A 17,271-nucleotide genomic window follows, 5' to 3' on the forward strand; every position below is an offset into this window, starting at 1 on the left:
AGGTAGTACTTTCAACTCAGCACAGGCAAAATTTCTTACTGCTTCTGTAGCAACAAAATTTTTGCTTTCTTTTTAGCATCCAGAAATTTCTACAAACAAGCTCTTTAAAATAAATTCTAATTAACTAGTCTTTTCATTAATGCTGTACATTTTGTAAATATGTCTTCATTAACTCCACAAATGCTTTATCAAAGAAAAAAACATAGATACCTTAAAAAAAAATTAGATTATATGGTACCACTTTTCATCCTGATATTATATCCAGTATACTTGGAATTGTCACAATGTTGACTGGATAAGCAAACAGACTTCACAGATGTAATTTCTAGTCTGTGGAAAGGACACATAAGAATATCCAATTTTGACCTGGAAAAAGCTTTCAGTTTCTTGACCTTTCAGTCTCTGGTTAATCCCCACAGACTGTATAGTGTGCAGACCTGTAGCTAAGTTCATGCATAAATACTTTTTCTAGACTCTCAAGCTGCTTGAGACTGAGTATATTCTCTTCCAGAAGACCAAGGATTTTCCCATTTCTTATCCAGAAGATGGAACACTGAGACAAAAATAAAATACAACAATATGCTTTGCAAAAGTCATCATTCCTTCATTTTGCAATTGCCCCTAAAAACACGCATGGACAGCAGCCCTGCTTCTATGCAGTAGTCTGTTGAATTTCATTCAGTGTGTTAGCAAGTGTTCAATCCCTTGTATTTCCCTTGAAGACTGATAATTTTTGTCTTGATCTAATATTTGGCTCCTTCTGTTGATGCAAGCTGCTAAATTTAATTTTATTTTCCTCTTCTTTGAGTAAGTGATGGTTTACATGATGGAGAAGGTGTAATCTTTCTGCCACATTTGTAGTTTTCTACTTTTGATCTTAATTTACGTTATCAAAATTACACTAATATTTTTCTTTTTTTTTTCTTTCCCCTTTCTTTGTTTTATTTTTCTAGTAAGTTCATCTAAGAAAATGTATTAGTTTCTTTGAACTCCATAGATATAAAATAACCATAAAATAAATTATAAAAGAAACTATCTTCGTATGACATATTTGACCTGAAATGAACAGCTCAAGATCAAAAAGTGCTGCAAAATGTTTTTATCATGGCCTTTCCTCATGATATTTTCAGATATTGGTAACTCAGAAAGTGATAAAATTGAAAACTTTCTGGTGCTTACCTGAAATAAATCTTGTTCTGGCTGTCTTGATGCTTCAGGGTGACATCAGAGGTACTGATGTCTTTGGGTGCTGATTAAGGTTAAATTCCACTTACTTTCCTTATTGCTTTTAATTAATTGTATAGGTCAATTATGATGCATAGCATGTCAGCAGAATATGAAACTATGTTTGCCTTACGTAAGCATGGAGTGCTGGGTCGAGTACAATGGCTGTTTCAGATGAAAGCAGTGTGTACTGCAGTGCAAGTTTTGGGGTGTGAAGTTCACAGAATTGACTTTCCCCACTTGCACTGATGGCTGTACTGTGCTCTTCCACATTGGGAGTAAGCTCAGTTATTTAACTGAGTCCTGGTGCAGTCTGTGAGGCTGTAACTTCCATTTGTTGAGATTCCACACCGATATTTCAGTAACAGCACCGTCCTGTGAAAATTCCCAGAGTGCCTTACAGCAACAAAAATAAGGAGGTGAAGGTGGATTTACACTTGCAATGTAACATTAAGGGAACAGAACATTAAAAATATGTTTTTCAAGATATTTCAATTTTCTTAGAGCCATAATCATTTAACATGTGTATTATTTTAGTAATTTAATTTCATCTTTTATACATTGAACTTAATTTATGTACATCTATCATGGCATGTGATACAGAGTCACACAGTCTTCTTGGGCTTGGAACTCAACTATCTTTACCATTGCAGTGTTAGCCCAGTAATTTTGGCTTTTGCCACCTAACACTTTTCCAGGCAATTCTTGGGCATATTTTGGGAGCTAACACAATGAGCAGCTTGCAAGATTATACTGGCTTGAAGAGTAAGACAATTTAGTATCATAGAGTGTCCCATTCTTGACCATCTGGCTCCCACTGCCAGGGAACAGTCCCAGGCATTTAGTTTACTAATACAGGCACAGCCTCTTAAGTAGGAGAGAAGACTCATTAATTTAACTGGATTGGAGCCAGAGTGCTCAGTCATTTGTATAATCAAATTCTAAAAAGAGGTAATAATATCTTAATTTATATTTTATTATTAGTGATTGCTCATTAATATGTAATCAATCAATCCTTTGCATTTCTGAGCCAGTTTCTACATGAATTTATTGCTCGCTAAGGAGCGCTGCAGGCAGTATTCCATATAAAAGTCCTGACATTGACAGTTGTGAATTCACAAAGTGGATATCTGGTTCAAACCTGTCTTTCAGTTCCACCTGAACTCAATAGGATTTTGAGAAAATCCTGCTAAACTGAGTGGGCAAAAAGGTGGCAGATGGGCTTCAATGTAAATAAATATATTGCCTAGGGACATTAGGGATGCATAATTTAATCCATACTTAAATGATGCCAAAACCCCAAACTGTCACTTGAAACTCAAGGATTGCTCTGAAGTCATTAACAAGAGTCCCAAGGCCAAGAGAACACTGCCTGTCATCACAAAACTATGACAAAAGGACAAAGGACAAAACAGGAGGCTTCTTTTTGCAGCTGATTTTGTTTTGTACAAAAGCCTGATGTGTAGTGTCTCAAGAATAAATGTGCTTCTGGCCTCTGTCTCTCAAGAAGGACTTGAGAGGTGAGAGATGGGTGCCAAAAATGTGAAAAAGAGGAGCTGCCTCATAAGGAGAAACTGGACAGGCTGAGACTCTTGCATCTGTACAGAGTAGTCTGAGGAGGTTGTAATCAAGATTACAGAATCACCAGATCCCGTCATACCTGAAATAGGAGGCACTCTCTGAAACTGCTGGGGACAGATCCAGCAATTCCACCTGCACAGGACTGCAGATAGTGGCTGGGGTTGTGGGATCTTCCTGTACTGCACCTTCTGCTGCCATCAGATGAAACAAAGTCTTGGGCTAGGGGGACCACTGGTTTGAAGAAGCTTGGTATTATGTTGTTAACATAATTCTAGCAAGATAATGTTTCATGAGGGCAGTTATTTGTCTTTGCTTGCCTCTGAATAGAAACTCCTCCAGGAATGTGCTGTATTATTTTCATTTCTGTTTTGAATGCAGTTTAAAATCTTTAAGCTTTACTGCTGCCTTCCTATATTGGATTTTTCCTCACTATTTAGTTTCTTTTGCAAATTTTCTATCTACTCTGATTTCTGGTTAGAATAGATCAGTAATAGTTTACTCTTTTTTTTTTCCTCCTGATTGTTGTGCAGAGCTTTTCAAGTTTCACTTTGTTACTGTGTCTAACTCTGTCTAACATAAGTGGGATGGATCCCTACTGAAAGGTGTTATTTCTTCATTCCCTACTATGGGAATTTAGATAAATATCTTAGACTAAAACCCCTAACTTTAAGATAGCTAATGCTGGGTGAAATTGATTTGCCCCAGATATATAAAATGCTTCCTGTGATTATGCATGGTTCATTTATATAAGAATATCTGTTTCACACTGTTGGTGACACAGGCAGTGGGATTGAGTGCACTCTCAGCAAGTTTGCCAACACCACCAGACTGTGGCATGGTCAACATGCTGGAGAGAAAAAATGTCACCCAAAGGGACCTGGACAGGCTTGAGGGGGGGCCCATGAACTTCAACAAGACCAAGTGCAAGGTCCTGCACCTGGGTTGGGGCAATCCCAAACACAAATACTGACTGAGAATGGATTGAGAGCAGCCTGAAGGAGAAGATCTTGGGGGTGTTGGTTGAAGGGAAGCTCAACATGAGCCATCCATGTGCCCTTGCAGTCTGGAAATCCAACCACATTCTGGACTGTATCAACAGCAGCAAGGGCAGCAGGTTGAGGGAAGTGATTCTCTGCTCTACTCTGCCCTCATGAGAACCTTGGCTGGAATGCTGCATCTGGCTCTGGAACCTCCAACACAAAATGAACATGGACCTGCTGGAGGAAGTCCAGAGGAGGGCCACAAAGAGTATCAGAGGGATGGGACACCTCTGCCTTGAAGACAGGCTGAGAGAGCTGGGCTTCTTCAAAAGGCAGAAGAGAAGGCTCCAGGTAGATCTTAGAGGACCTTCCAGTAAAAGGGACCTACAAGAAAGCTGGAAAGGGACTTTTTACAAGGGCATGTAATAATAGAACAAGGAAGAATGGCTTTAAACTGAAAGAGGACAGGTTTAGATTAGATAAAAGGAAGAAATTCTGTACTGTGAGGATGGTGAGACACTGGAACAAGTTACCTGGGGAAGCTATGGATGCTCCATCCCTCTAAGAGTGTTCAAGGACATGTTGGATGGGGTCCCAAGTAACCTGGTCTAGTGGAAGGTGTCCCTGCCCATGGAAGGGGGTTGGTACTAGATGATCTTCAAGGCTGCTTCCAACCCAGCCCATTTCATGATTCTGTGATAAAATGTAACTTACTGTAGCCACCATTCTCTCACCAATCGATGACCTTCATTAGTGTGTATAACTCAGATTTTTCAGTGTATAGCAGTTTTGTAGCCTGTTGACATATTTGGCATTTTCTGATTTCCAGTTGCCAATAGTTTTTTAAAAATGAAGTGTCCTGAATGTAGATTACTACTGTAGCATCATTATATCATTTAAAAATACCATTCTCATTCAAGTCAGGCTAGCTATTTGCATTGGGAACGCTGACTGTTGCAAGACTATCGAGATGTACTGGGGGAAGGACTTTTTAATCTTCATCTATATCTTATGTTCTTTTTCTAAGTATCCTCTGCCGATTGCTGTCAAAGATGGCACTAGATTCAAGAGACCTTTGGTGTGGTTTGGTACACTTCTCCTTTCCTTGTTAGGTAGGTGTCTGTGATGTCCTCTATGTCAAATCATTAATTTGATTTGAATTGTCTTAAAATTCTTAAGTTTGGGAAGAAAACTACTGCTCTCTTCCTTTTAACATGATTCAATTAAATTTGTCTGTGACATGGTGAATTTGCATTTCTGCTAGATTTGTCTTTTTTGTGCCTTTTTCTAGGTAACTTTATACCTTCTTGTCTGTTACAACTAATCCTGAAGAGATTGCCCATACTCTATGGCCCCCATTTATAATATTACACAGAGTCAAACCCCCTCATTTTTTTCACTTGTTTTGCAGCCCACCATTCGTCTCTGGAATTTTACTTCTTCACTTGTTTGTAGGCCTGAAAAGGCCACCAGGAAGATAATTTAGAATTTCTTTCTCTTCAGTTCCTTCCCAAATCCTTTACATCTTCTATAATTGGTTCCAGTGTATGTTACCTTCATCTGAGTAGTATGACTGATGACTTTCTTCAGTTTTCTATTCCCTCTTTGTGTTTGATTTCCTATTTTTGGTCTATGGAGACTTAATTTCTTTTATTGTCCCCATTTCTTTCCAGCTATCACTTCCTGATTTCATTAAGACTCCTCAAACTACATTTTTGACAACCATAGGGCCACTTAAAAGGGCTTTACAAAAGGTATTAAAACTTTTGAAACCCTCAAGGCAGATGGGTCTCTTTTGAAACTTTGTGATTTATTCTGCAGAGGAAGCAGAATAACCAAGCCCCTGGAGTGGAAGCAGGGGTTAGTCACTGTAGGAGAAACCCAAATGTGAACAATTCTTATAATGAGGAAAGGAGATTTAATGTATGTCTTCATTGCTTGAGATAACACACTTTCCTTTTACTTCTGAGCAGAGCACATAGCTTTCACTGGCTGTAACTGAGAAGCAGTTCATTTTCTGGGAAGTTTCTGAGAGAAAGAAAGAGAAATAATTTTATATATTTTATTTTAATAGATCTATGAGTTTATTTAATTTCAGGTGTAGCAATCTGAAAAGAGAAAGCATTCAAACATCTGCTAATCTGTAATGATAATCCCAATTCATTAATATGCAAAGCAAGAGACATCATTTTCAGAGCAACTTGATAAACTGATTGCAAACTGGTACTTCCAGTAGGAATAGATAAGAGGAAAATATTTCTGGTTTCTGGAGGAAGCCTGTGTCTAGTAGTGTCTGAATTTGATACTTATAGAAACAAAGAAAAATCTTTCTTTGGTTGTAGGACCTGCAAATAATTAATTAGACCAACAAACCACACACATTTAGCCTCTCTCAGTTCAGAGGAAATTGTTTCTTTCTGGCTCATGCCATCAAGTGACAAGGGTTGCTTGATACTTCAAGCAAGAGTAATAGAGATAATATCTCTTAGGCCGGCAGTGATCAGTTTATATTCTGAAACTTGTTATTGATTTCACTTTTAAGTTAAAAGTAATGATAAAATGGGTCATAAAACTGTCCAGCTTTCAAAAATACATATGTCTGTCCAGCTGCAGTAGCAACAGGGGGCAACAGATCTTCAGTTCTCATGAATCCACAACTGAGGCTGAGCTATGACAGTTTGCACAAGTCCAGTTGCTGGATCCCTATGTTAGATTTTCTTCCTAGTTTGTCTCATTGTTTCCTTGCACCTGTGTAGTTGGCCAGTGCATAGCAGATGTCACTTTCAGCAAAGAAGAAATCTTTTCAATAGACACTGAAAGCAGCTTCATAAATATTTCCTAAAACAGTCTTGGGCCTGGATTTCTGCAGGATGGGAGCCTCAGAAGGCATTCATCCCTGTAGTACCCCCATATCCACTCTCCTTTAATAGTGTGGTACAGAGGGAAACTTATCTCATGTGACAGTATTTATACTGTATAAATAAGTCATTAGCCCAAAGCCTCCCTCAGTTACAATGGAGTCACTGTCTGAGATGAAATATCAGTTGTGCTTGGATCCTTTAGGTCTTTCAACTCCATGATAGTTTTAATCTACTGATCCTTGTCTGAATGCAACAATCCTCTGTATTTATTTTCAATATAATTCTGTCATGATCAGCTGAAAGAAGTTTGCAAAAGCTTTCCCAGTGGTTTTCAGCCAAGAGCTGTTGACAATTATACCTTCATGCCTTGTTTATGTCAATTGTTTAGCAAAGATAAAATCACTGTCTAGGTTTTTGTATGTAACTTCTTCCTTGTGAAGATTGAGCTAGACCCCTGGAGTTCAATGAATATTTGGGATATAGTATGGTTTTGTTCACCGTGAAAACTGATATTGCAAACATAGTAGAATCTGAATGAATCAGACTACATTTCCACCTTGTGCCTTTCATCCTTCTGTTGTGTACAGGAGAAATGGGGGACAAAGGACAGAAAGGCAGCATAGGACGGCATGGAAAAATTGGTCCTATTGGTTCAAAAGGTATGTTTAATTCAATTGTTTCTCCATTTGAGTTCCAGGTGAAAAATGTGTGATCATTTATGTTTGAGAAAAGTTTAGGGGCTAACAAGTCTCACAGTTTACCTTAGTAAAAATTTTCTCACACTGTAGTCAGGTTCTCACACAGACTCAGGTCACTGAGACATCTCAACCAGTTACTTTTTGCTGTGACAGCAGTATATTTAGTCTTAAAGCACTGTGAGTATCCTGGTTTGAGTATAAATAAGAACTTTGCACTGTCATACAAGCATGGACAGTTAAAGCAGATGGGAAGATGTGTTGGCATACTATTAAGAGCCAGATGTGTTATGGTGACTACTCCATAGACTTCCTATGTGACTTTGGTTAAGCCATTTGGAACAGTGTTTACATAATCATCTAGATTATGATTAGAAATTTAGTTATATCCAGCCCTTTTCTCTCTACAGCATCTGAATCTACTGGTTCTGTGAAGGTTATGAATGTCAAGAAGTGGATATCAGTACATATTATTTGGGTTCAAGTTTCATAGCTTTGGCTGGCCTTTGCTGTGGAATGACTAGGACAGAAAAATATTTTTGCTTGGGCATATTTCTACTTTCCACATTTGAATTTTACTAGAGAAAAAATAGACAAGTGCTAAATGAACTATTGTCAGAAAAGGCTGCATTAACATTATGTTATTTTTCATGTCTTCAGGTGAAAAAGGAGATAATGGTGACATAGGACCACCAGGTCCTAATGGTGACCCAGGTAATCCATAACACCTTGTTTATGTGAAAGACTTTTCATCACTAGAAATGTATCTGTTTACATACTGGGGGAAATCATTAATGCTTTTTTTCATAGCTACTGTAATATTTCACTGTGATATTTTCAAATGACTTAAAATCATTGGAGTTGCAGTAGTTGCTGGACTGGTAGTGTATATGCTAAAACAATTCTCATAGTTTCTCAGAGGAGTAATCTCTCCAGAAACTAGTGGGAACTGAAGTGCAGACTGTGTGTATCATTCATCACCAGGGCAAAGGGATGTCTCTATGTATCTCACTTTGTCTTCCAGTTAACACAAAGGAGCAGGTTGGATGCTCCTGCTCCTCCATGGATCATGGTTACAGGAGCAGGAGATTGCCAAGAGCACAGATCACAGAATGGGTCAGGTTGGAAGGGACCATATTGGCTCACCTGGTTCAACCTCTGCTCAAGCACAGTAATCCCAGACCACAGGGCTCAGACAGTTCTTGAATATCTCCAGGGACGGAGACTCCACAGCCTCTCTGGGCAATTTGTTCCAGTGCTCAATCACCTGCACAGTAAAGAAATTCTTCCTCATGTTCAGGTGGAACTTCCTGTGCATCAGTTTCTGCCCATTGCCTCTTGTCCTATTGCTGGGCACCACCAAGCAGAGCCTGGCTCAGTCTTCTTGTCATCACCCCTTCAGATGCTTACATGGGGGTATATGGATCTTCCAGAGGTATATAGATGTTCTAGAGAAACAGCCTAGTGTAAGAAATGCAAGCCTTGCAAGAGCGGCAGGTTTGGATTTGACTGAATTTGTTCTTTCCTGACAGAGTGCCTTGGAGGTGCACAGATTAGATTTCTCATGAGAACATAATTTGTCACTCTGATTCTTGAGCCAGCATGCCATGCACCTGGCCAGCATGCAGTTTTGTATGGCATGTACCTTGTGCTTAGACTGATTTACACAACTGAGCTGAGTAATTGGGTAGTCCAATGCAGATTTTAATAATTACATACAGACCTGCAAACTGTAATAAATGCAAATTGTAATTGATCCTCATTTTGAGATTTGTGGTCAAAGATGTAACAATTATCCTTTTAGTATTCACATTCAGATTATCTTTGTCAAACCTATACCAATCTGGGTTAATAGATGCTTTTCTATTGTCTAATTTTATTGTCAGAAGTACTGTAAGTTCAGTACTTTCAAAAACACAGAACTGCATTTTGCAGGTAATTATGTGCATTATGTGGTTACAATTTTGGATCTGCTGTGATGTGTTCCTCAGGAAGAACTTGCAAACTGTTTTTTGCTGTGAAAGAAGTCTGAGAAAACTAAAGAAAATGGGAATTTCTGGAAAATGTTTTTAGTTAAAAAATATCGTGTGTGTGTATTTTGCAGAGAATATCTGTCTTTGTTTAGGTTAGTGCTAATTATTCAGGATCTAAAGATTTGTAGCCCTGTAGATCAGGGCTGAAGATTTGTAGGAAGTGAACTGAGCTGTTCTGCACAGGTTCAGACACCCCTGAGAATCATAATGGTGCAAGGTAGTGAAGGCTCTAATTTTCTATCTGTTTCTTGCAAGACAGCTTTCTCCAGGGCTGCCACGCTGGGCCTATTCATAAAATTGTTAGAGATAAAATTGTTGAGATAATTGTTGAAATTAGGTAGGTTTTTGATTTGGGTGTATCTGTATCGTTTCACAGGCATCCCTTGTGAGTGCAGTCAGCTAAGGAAGGCTATTGGTGAAATGGATATTCAAGTAGCCCAGCTGATGACAGAACTAAAATTCATAAAAAATGGTAGGTTAATTTTATATAACTGTTTTTCCTTTCTTTTTGCCTCATTTTATCGGTGCAATCGCTCGTAAAGAGCGTCACCGTTCCACATCTGATTTGTGAAGCTATTTTGGGGTGTGCAGTGAGTTGGTTTATAGAAATGCGAGTGCTCACTTTTCAGCACTGCCCTCCCCCGCAGCTGTCGCCGGCGTGCGTGAGACAGACAATAAGATATATCTGCTGGTGAAGGAGGAGAAGAGGTACAAGGAAGCCCAGCTGTACTGCCACGGCAGAGGAGGGACGCTGAGCATGCCCAAGGATGAGACTGCCAACAACCTGATTGCCTCGTACATCAACCAAGCTGGGCTCACCAGAGTCTTCATTGGGATTAACGACCTGGAGAAGGAGGGGAATTTCGTCTACTCTGACCGGTCGCCCATGCAGACCTTCAACAAATGGCGCAGCGGGGAGCCCAACAACGCCTACGACGAGGAGGACTGTGTGGAGATGGTGGCGTCTGGAGGCTGGAACGATGTTGCCTGTCACATTACCATGTATTTTGTGTGCGAATTTGACAAGGAAAATGTCTAAGCTGCTCTGCTCTTTCTTTTTTTTTTTTTTTTTTTTAAAGAAAATTTTTTAAGACAATTGTACGAGTTACACCATGTTTATAGAGTACTAGCGGAATTTTGCGGCATCAGAGTTGTACAGCTGTAAATACAGTTTAGGTATTTCAAATATCAGAATTTACCCTTCAGAAGGGAAGACCAGTAATAAGGCATAGCTTGGTTGATTTTTTTTTTTTTTTTTTTATGTAGGAAAATATATCTATTTAGATAAAAATGTGCTTTGGGGCTAAATTTTGCCCTTACAACAGTTAACAAATATGATTTCATGACTGTAAGGGAAGGCAGAATTTGGCCCCTAGTTATTAGAATGGTTAGAATTAGATTCCTGATATTCTTTTATCTTAGGAAAATTTGTAGTTATAGATGATAATTACTTGTGCTACAGGGATATTTTGGCAACAAGACAAATATTTTGCATACTCTAGTTAATAAGGACAAATATTACTATAGGTTTTTTGAATGTTACAATTATTTTTTTTTTTTAACTGGTTAAAGCAAACCAGAAAGTCATGATTCCTACCAATTTTCTAATGTTTCTTTATTAAACTGTTCATAGATGTATGACCAAAAAGCATTTAAGTAAATTGAATTTTAGTGCTGAGGGAGGACAAAGTCTAGTGAAAAGTGTACCTGCCCATGGCAGGGGTTTGGAACTGAGTAATCTTTAAGGTCTCTTCCAACCCGAACTATTCTATGATTCCATGATTCTATGCTGAAAAAATTCTTATAATTTAGTAACTAAAGAGGGCTTCCATCCAGATGGTGTTTTGGGGTTGGCTAAATGCAAAAGTAACAATTAGATTTTCTGCGTTCTTTACTTAAAAATGAATCAGTGCATGAAGTATTTCAGAAGCTAAATTATTCCCTAAAGTAAATGTTTCACATTTTTTTAAGATAATCTTGGTACATCTTGTTACAAAACAAGCAAAATACCAGCCCTCCACAATTTAAGGCAGACTTCATATATATGCAATTAAGCTCATGAAAACACATTACCTATTGGTTCCTTTTGGTAAGAAAACAGCTTACATGTTTACCCAGATTGTTAAAATAATCCCCTGAAAAGCAGAAAAATTTTGGAAATTTTCCTGATTATGTGTATAGCAGTAATAAATAACTTTGCACAAATAATTTATGTACCAAATTTACAATTGCATATGATGAAAAATGTGATGTATATTTAAAAAAAACCCCAACAAACCAACAGCATAATTTCACAAAAGAAATTACTAATTACTTGAAATCTTCCCAGGTGCCAGATGCATGACACCTCATCTCCCTGTTAGGCATAAAAAAATTGACAAAATTTGCAAAATCTCTGACTGTGTTTTTCTTGGAATACTTTGAGCAGTGTTTTAAGATGATTTTTAAGGATAAAAGATCGTTGCATAACATTCTGATCAAAATGTGTGTCTGATGATAATGGCAGATTGGTATATAGGATATCCACAGTGGATATGGCATATGGCCCCAAAGATTTCCTTACAACAAGGAAACCAATTCATATCAACTCTGCTGTGCTGTGGCATGTAAACAATCAATGACCATATGATGCTGTTCATTTCCACTGCTGACATAATTTGATTTATATACCTAAGAGAACAAACTGTTTTCTTGCTGTATTTACTCTGTAAATCTCAATCCTTTCTCTCTCTATATATGATTGTTATTAATTTTAAAGATAATTAGCAGTACTATAGTATCCTATAGTATTTGACTCTCAGCCCAGCTACAGAGCAATCACTCAAAATGAATGGGTCCTTTGATTGCTTTACTTTCTTTTAATAAAGATAGGTATGATACTTGTGTGTTAGTCATTCTTCCAACTGCATATTGAAATCTATTAAACAATGTGAATCTCCTTCTACACCAATATTCAAAGATTGTAGAGTTTGCTGGGAGCTACAATTCCAGTAGAGCAATTTGTTTAGAGTAGTGTCTTTTGAATATCATTGTTTCCTGCCTCCTATAGAAATCCTCAGAAACCATTTAAATCTCCAACATACTTTTGTGAAATCATTGGTGCTATATTAAAACAGTCCAAACCTGGGCTACAGATATTTGAAGTTCCCTCATTATGAGTGCTGAAGTTGCTGTTTTTCACCTAGGTTTTGCAAGCTTCTATTGTATTGTTCAATTTCCTCAGAAAGATGAGAAGATGCCTTTTAAGGAGATGGGAAGCTTTTTAACTGATGTCACACGACATTTTAAAGATTGCATTGATATGTGGAGCATTTAAACAGTCTCAATTTATATTAAAATTTAGGATAAAAAGTAAAAGCAATGGGAAAAAATATTTATTTTTCCTAGTTTTCATGTTCTTCACGATATGTTTTTTGCAATGCTTGATATGAGGTAGAAACTAAATTAGTTTCTTTGTCAGATACCTGTACACTGGCTGCAGCAGCCCTTATTTCACCATTTGGGCAAAGGGAGCAAGGAGAGTGTGTGAGGTCTCTAGCTGTCCTGCAAGGGGCAACAACAGCACATCTAATACATAACCCTCGGAGGAACTGGGTGAGAAATGATGGGGGCATTGGAAATGAATGAGCCCTTCATAATTTCTTTCACTCTCTAGTTGCTGATGCCTGCAGGTAGACCCTTGCTGGAGGCAGAAATCAATGTTGCATGTAGTGCTCAGCCTGCATGAAGCCTGCTGACATGCTTGGTAAGCTTTCCATTACTCTCCTTGGAATTTAGAACTGTTGTTTTTCCAAAAAATGAAATGAGTAATAAGTTAATTTTAGTTGGAGTGTTTTCCATGTGCATTAAAACCTGCAGTTGTAATATAATTACTCATTTTGTGTAGCTCTGCAGAAGCCTTTGGAATATGTCTGTCTGGCAAGCACAGGTGTTTCTCAGACTATGCTTATATGATCTATTTTGGATGGATAATTTTTCCTCATAAATATATCCCCATAGCCCTTATTTTTTTTTTTATTGAATAAAGGGCATCCTTTAGCATTTTAAAAAGGCAACAATTGCTGTTGTTTGTTTTTTTTAATGTAGTCACCTATTCATGTTTTCAAATGTCTTCTTCTCATAAAATGTGAATTTCATTCAACTGTACTGTGCACCTTTAACTGCTAAGGCTGTGTGTTGCAGTACTGGTGTCAGGGCAGACATGCACTCCCCTTCTAGGAGGGGGCTTGGTGAAGATAGAACATTGAACTGTCTGTGTCCAAGGGGAGCTCCACTGCCTGTGAGAGCTCTGACTTGCTGTAGACATCTTGGGAGAGCCCTGGATCATGTCTGGTCCTCATCACCATACAGATTTGCCACTCCACAACCTCACTCCTTGGTAGAAAGTGCTGCTCCCACTTGCCTTTTTATTTTGCTCAGCTCCTGGCTCACCATCCCTCGTGAACCAGCTGCTCCTCACTGTGCTCTGACAGCTGACATGATTATCCCTGGAAAAATGGGTTTCTTACAGGTTTGTTAGCAGCAGAACTTCTCCTTGACTGTGAGATTTAAATATTCTTATATCACAGAGAAGAACTGTAAAAAAAATTAATATTCATATGTGGGATATAGAGCATCCTTATCCATGTAAGTAAAATGGAGTTCTTCATTTTTCATAAGCTCAGGAAATGCCAGTTCAAATATGCTTTGCAAAATAGCAGCTGGTTGGACCTTTTATTGTTGCAGTTCTTGATGAAAAGCAAAGGAAGATGATATTAAAATAATTTTAATTGAAAAATATGATGAAGGTTCACAATGGAGGAAGACTTTTAAACTAGATATTTTCCAAGATGTTTGCTTTTAGAATTTTTCAGAATTTAATTTACAAATTTTAAAGCTTTATTTTGACCCATAAAGGGATTTGATTTTTATAACATTGTTAATATGTTTTACTCCTGTCAGTAAGAGTGATCTGTATAATGTTTGAAATATTTTACTTTGTTCTTTAGGTCTTGATTTCCAATGGGAACAAGTTATCTTTTTGACACTTCTGTTTGCCATGCTGAAAGACTGACATTGGAATTGTTTTTTCCTCCTGGGCCTGCTATGACACTGTAAATGCTTTGAGTACAAAACAATAGATAGTTCAATTACATTACATAGAAGATATTCTTAGTCATTATGAAAATTATTCATTTAAGTATTGTGTCATATAACTAGTAGTTTATGCACTGTTCCAAATCTCCAAGCCAATCATTAGAGAAGATAAATACAAGCCTTTTGAAACCTGAAAATCTTACAAATATACTTTCATCCTGAATTAAAACAAATATTTGTCAAAGTAACCATATTTACAGTTAAGTAGAAACTCAGGGTTTCCCCTATATCCAGATCTAGTTTTTGTGGGAAACTGAGTGACTTGTGATGGTCATAGCTGAATCAAATCCTTGAGTAGAGAATTAGCCAACAATGCAATGATGTGTGACTTTACCCTTTGCACTTTCTGAACTGCACCCCCTTAGCCTTTGTTGGTCCGAGAGCCAACGTCTTTTCACTGAAGATTCTGGTCTTTTGGCTTGCCTGTAGTGCTAACAGTTTCATCACTCTACATGTCTGCCACAGTTAACAGATGAAGAGATGGGATTTTTTCCACTGTGGGGACCTGGAAGTGCTTGTAAAACTGGCTGTGATGGGAAAGGTATTGTGCAAAACTGGAGCTGGCCACTCGCCCCTTCCTTGGGGTGCATATTCCTGGCCAGGGAGAGTCAGTCCAAGAGAAAAATGACCTTGTTATTGTGGGTAAAAAGAAACCAGAGTTTTAAGATTCACCTAGGGAAAAAAATGTGCAGTGAAGGGTTTTGAGTATTTTCTTTACAGATAAGCTGTGAGGAAAAACAGTTTGGTTTTAATTTTGCTGTATTAGGAGAGTACAAACTACGTGAAATGGGAGAGAAAGTGTTTGTGGAGAGGATGCAATTGTGTGCTCAAGGTGTTTTTCTGGATGTGAGTCTCCTCTTAACCCACAGCTTTTCTATTGGATGAGGAGGGAATCCTCTCAAGAGGGAGAGCACAAAATGGAAAAGGTGGAAGAAGCAGCTAGTGGATGTGCAGAACTGGCAGTGAGTGGGATGCCCATGAGGTGGAATGTAAATGTTACCTCCAGCCATTCTTCTGCTTCCTGCCAGGGAAGTGTAATTGTCTTGCACTTTACATCAAAATGTCTCACTGTAGCTCTGGATGGGTAACTCACAAAAATAGAGTGAGGTGACCAATTTAGTGTAATATCTGTGCCTAAATAAAGCCCAGTTTGGGTCTATGGACAAATAATAGCATCCATCACACTTTGGGTATATTAATGTGTGAAATCACAGGGGATATAATTAAGCACTGCTATTCAAAGGCTAGCTATGTAGTATTGATGAGCTTCTGGATATTCTTCACATATAAAAGTGTGAATGCTGCCAGGAATCCAGCAACAGAAGGTCTGGCGTGCAGCTGAACAATGCAGGTGTTACCATACTATCATCTAGTGGCAGTAAGAGTAAAAATGAAGGAGCTGAGTGGTATTTTGCTTCTGCTTGCATCAGTTGCCGTGTTGCAATCACTAACACTGTATTGAACAACTGACTTCCCAGCTCTGAAGTCTTTAGTCAGCTTTCTTCTTAGTCTTTTTTTTTTCTTTGTGAAAAGATTATTTTGAATTATTATGAAGAGACATGCACCGATTTTAAGTCCAATTCTCAGGTGGGAGTTTTGACTAAGAAGTGAGAAACGTGCCCAAATGAGCTCAATTATCATGCCTTGGAGTGAAGAAAAAGAAAACATGTCAAGCTGTGCTCTGCAGGCCAGCATCTAAATTGCAGGTGCAGATCTTCACCTGGCATCAATCAACTCCAGTGAAGCCAAATTGATTAATACCTGCTGAGGATTTGAGACAGTATCATTATCAAATCTAGATCTATGCTTATTTTGGAAAGAATGTGAGAGAAGCATTTTGATATTTATAATTTATTCTGAGCACTTTAAATGTTATTCAGAATCTGAGCCACTGCAATGGGTGCCTCTCCCATGAAGATTTCTGGGCAATAATCAGTTTTGAGACAAATACTGAATGTAAAATAATTGAAATAGGTCTATCATGAGGAACTCTGTCCTTGCAAATACGTAAGGGGTATGCTGTAGAACACATAGAAGCGGTAAAAGTATTCAGCACAAAGAATAAGTCCTCTATCATTTTATATTCTGTGAAAATGAAACCGTCGCTTTTTGCTTTTAAACATTTAGCCATAGGAGAAGACAGGGTGCCATCTAGCGAAAAAAAGATTTGTTGCATAGCTAAAGAACCACAAATCCAACTTTGTTCCTGCTTTATTCTTTGGTATGAAATGAATGATATGGTCATCCTACAAAAGGAAAAGTGTGCAATATGTTAAGTTCACCTTGTTGTAGAACACAGAGATAAAAAAAGGTATAAAAATGCAAAATACTCATTTTTACAAGATACTTTATATACAAAATACTTTACAAAATACTTTACATACAAAATATTTTACAAATACAAAATGCCCTGCACATATACACGTCAGCTTGTTTTACTTAATCCAACTCCTTGCTTCTTCTCCAGCATTACTACCCTTCTGTTCTACATAAATAAATCTGATATAGCAACTTGTGACGTATTAGGCAAAATTCACCACCTTTTCCAAATATCCCCAGCTGTGTTAGCAGAAAACTTACAGCTGCCCTTGATTCAGGGAATTCCTTTTCCATCCTGATGTTTGTCTATGGCTTCTGAAAATGGGAGATAAATGCTGTATTCCTTACACTTGCATTGGAAAAGTATAAATGCATTACAGCTGATGTGTTGACATCAGCACTCCGTTGTTAATCTATTAAAAAAACATTCTTTGAGACTACT

General features: G+C 37.9%; 1 protein-coding gene across 4 annotated transcripts in view; it reads left to right on the forward strand.

The window, feature by feature from the left end:
• The window catches only part of COLEC11 (collectin subfamily member 11), a 38,542-nt gene extending 26,289 nt beyond the window's left edge, over positions 1-12,253 (forward strand). For 3 of the 4 annotated variants that reach the window (XM_014251387.2, XM_014251388.2, XM_014251390.2), the window contains 4 exons: positions 7,234-7,305; positions 8,002-8,055; positions 9,751-9,846; positions 10,004-12,253. In XM_014251387.2, the coding sequence (XP_014106862.1) occupies positions 7,234-7,305; positions 8,002-8,055; positions 9,751-9,846; positions 10,004-10,413 (632 nt within the window). In that variant the 3' untranslated portion in view covers positions 10,414-12,253. The remainder of the gene's footprint in view (positions 1-7,233; positions 7,306-8,001; positions 8,056-9,750; positions 9,847-10,003) is intronic. The other variant, XM_088053642.1, reaches the window with a different exon arrangement.
• Positions 12,254-17,271: the final 5,018 nt, after the last annotated feature.

This window comes from Pseudopodoces humilis, chromosome 3, assembly GCF_049639895.1.
Source record: "Pseudopodoces humilis isolate 2021_Gansu_Grassland_sample_001 chromosome 3, ASM4963989v1, whole genome shotgun sequence".
In the NCBI taxonomy this organism is placed as follows: domain Eukaryota; kingdom Metazoa; phylum Chordata; class Aves; order Passeriformes; family Paridae; genus Pseudopodoces; species Pseudopodoces humilis.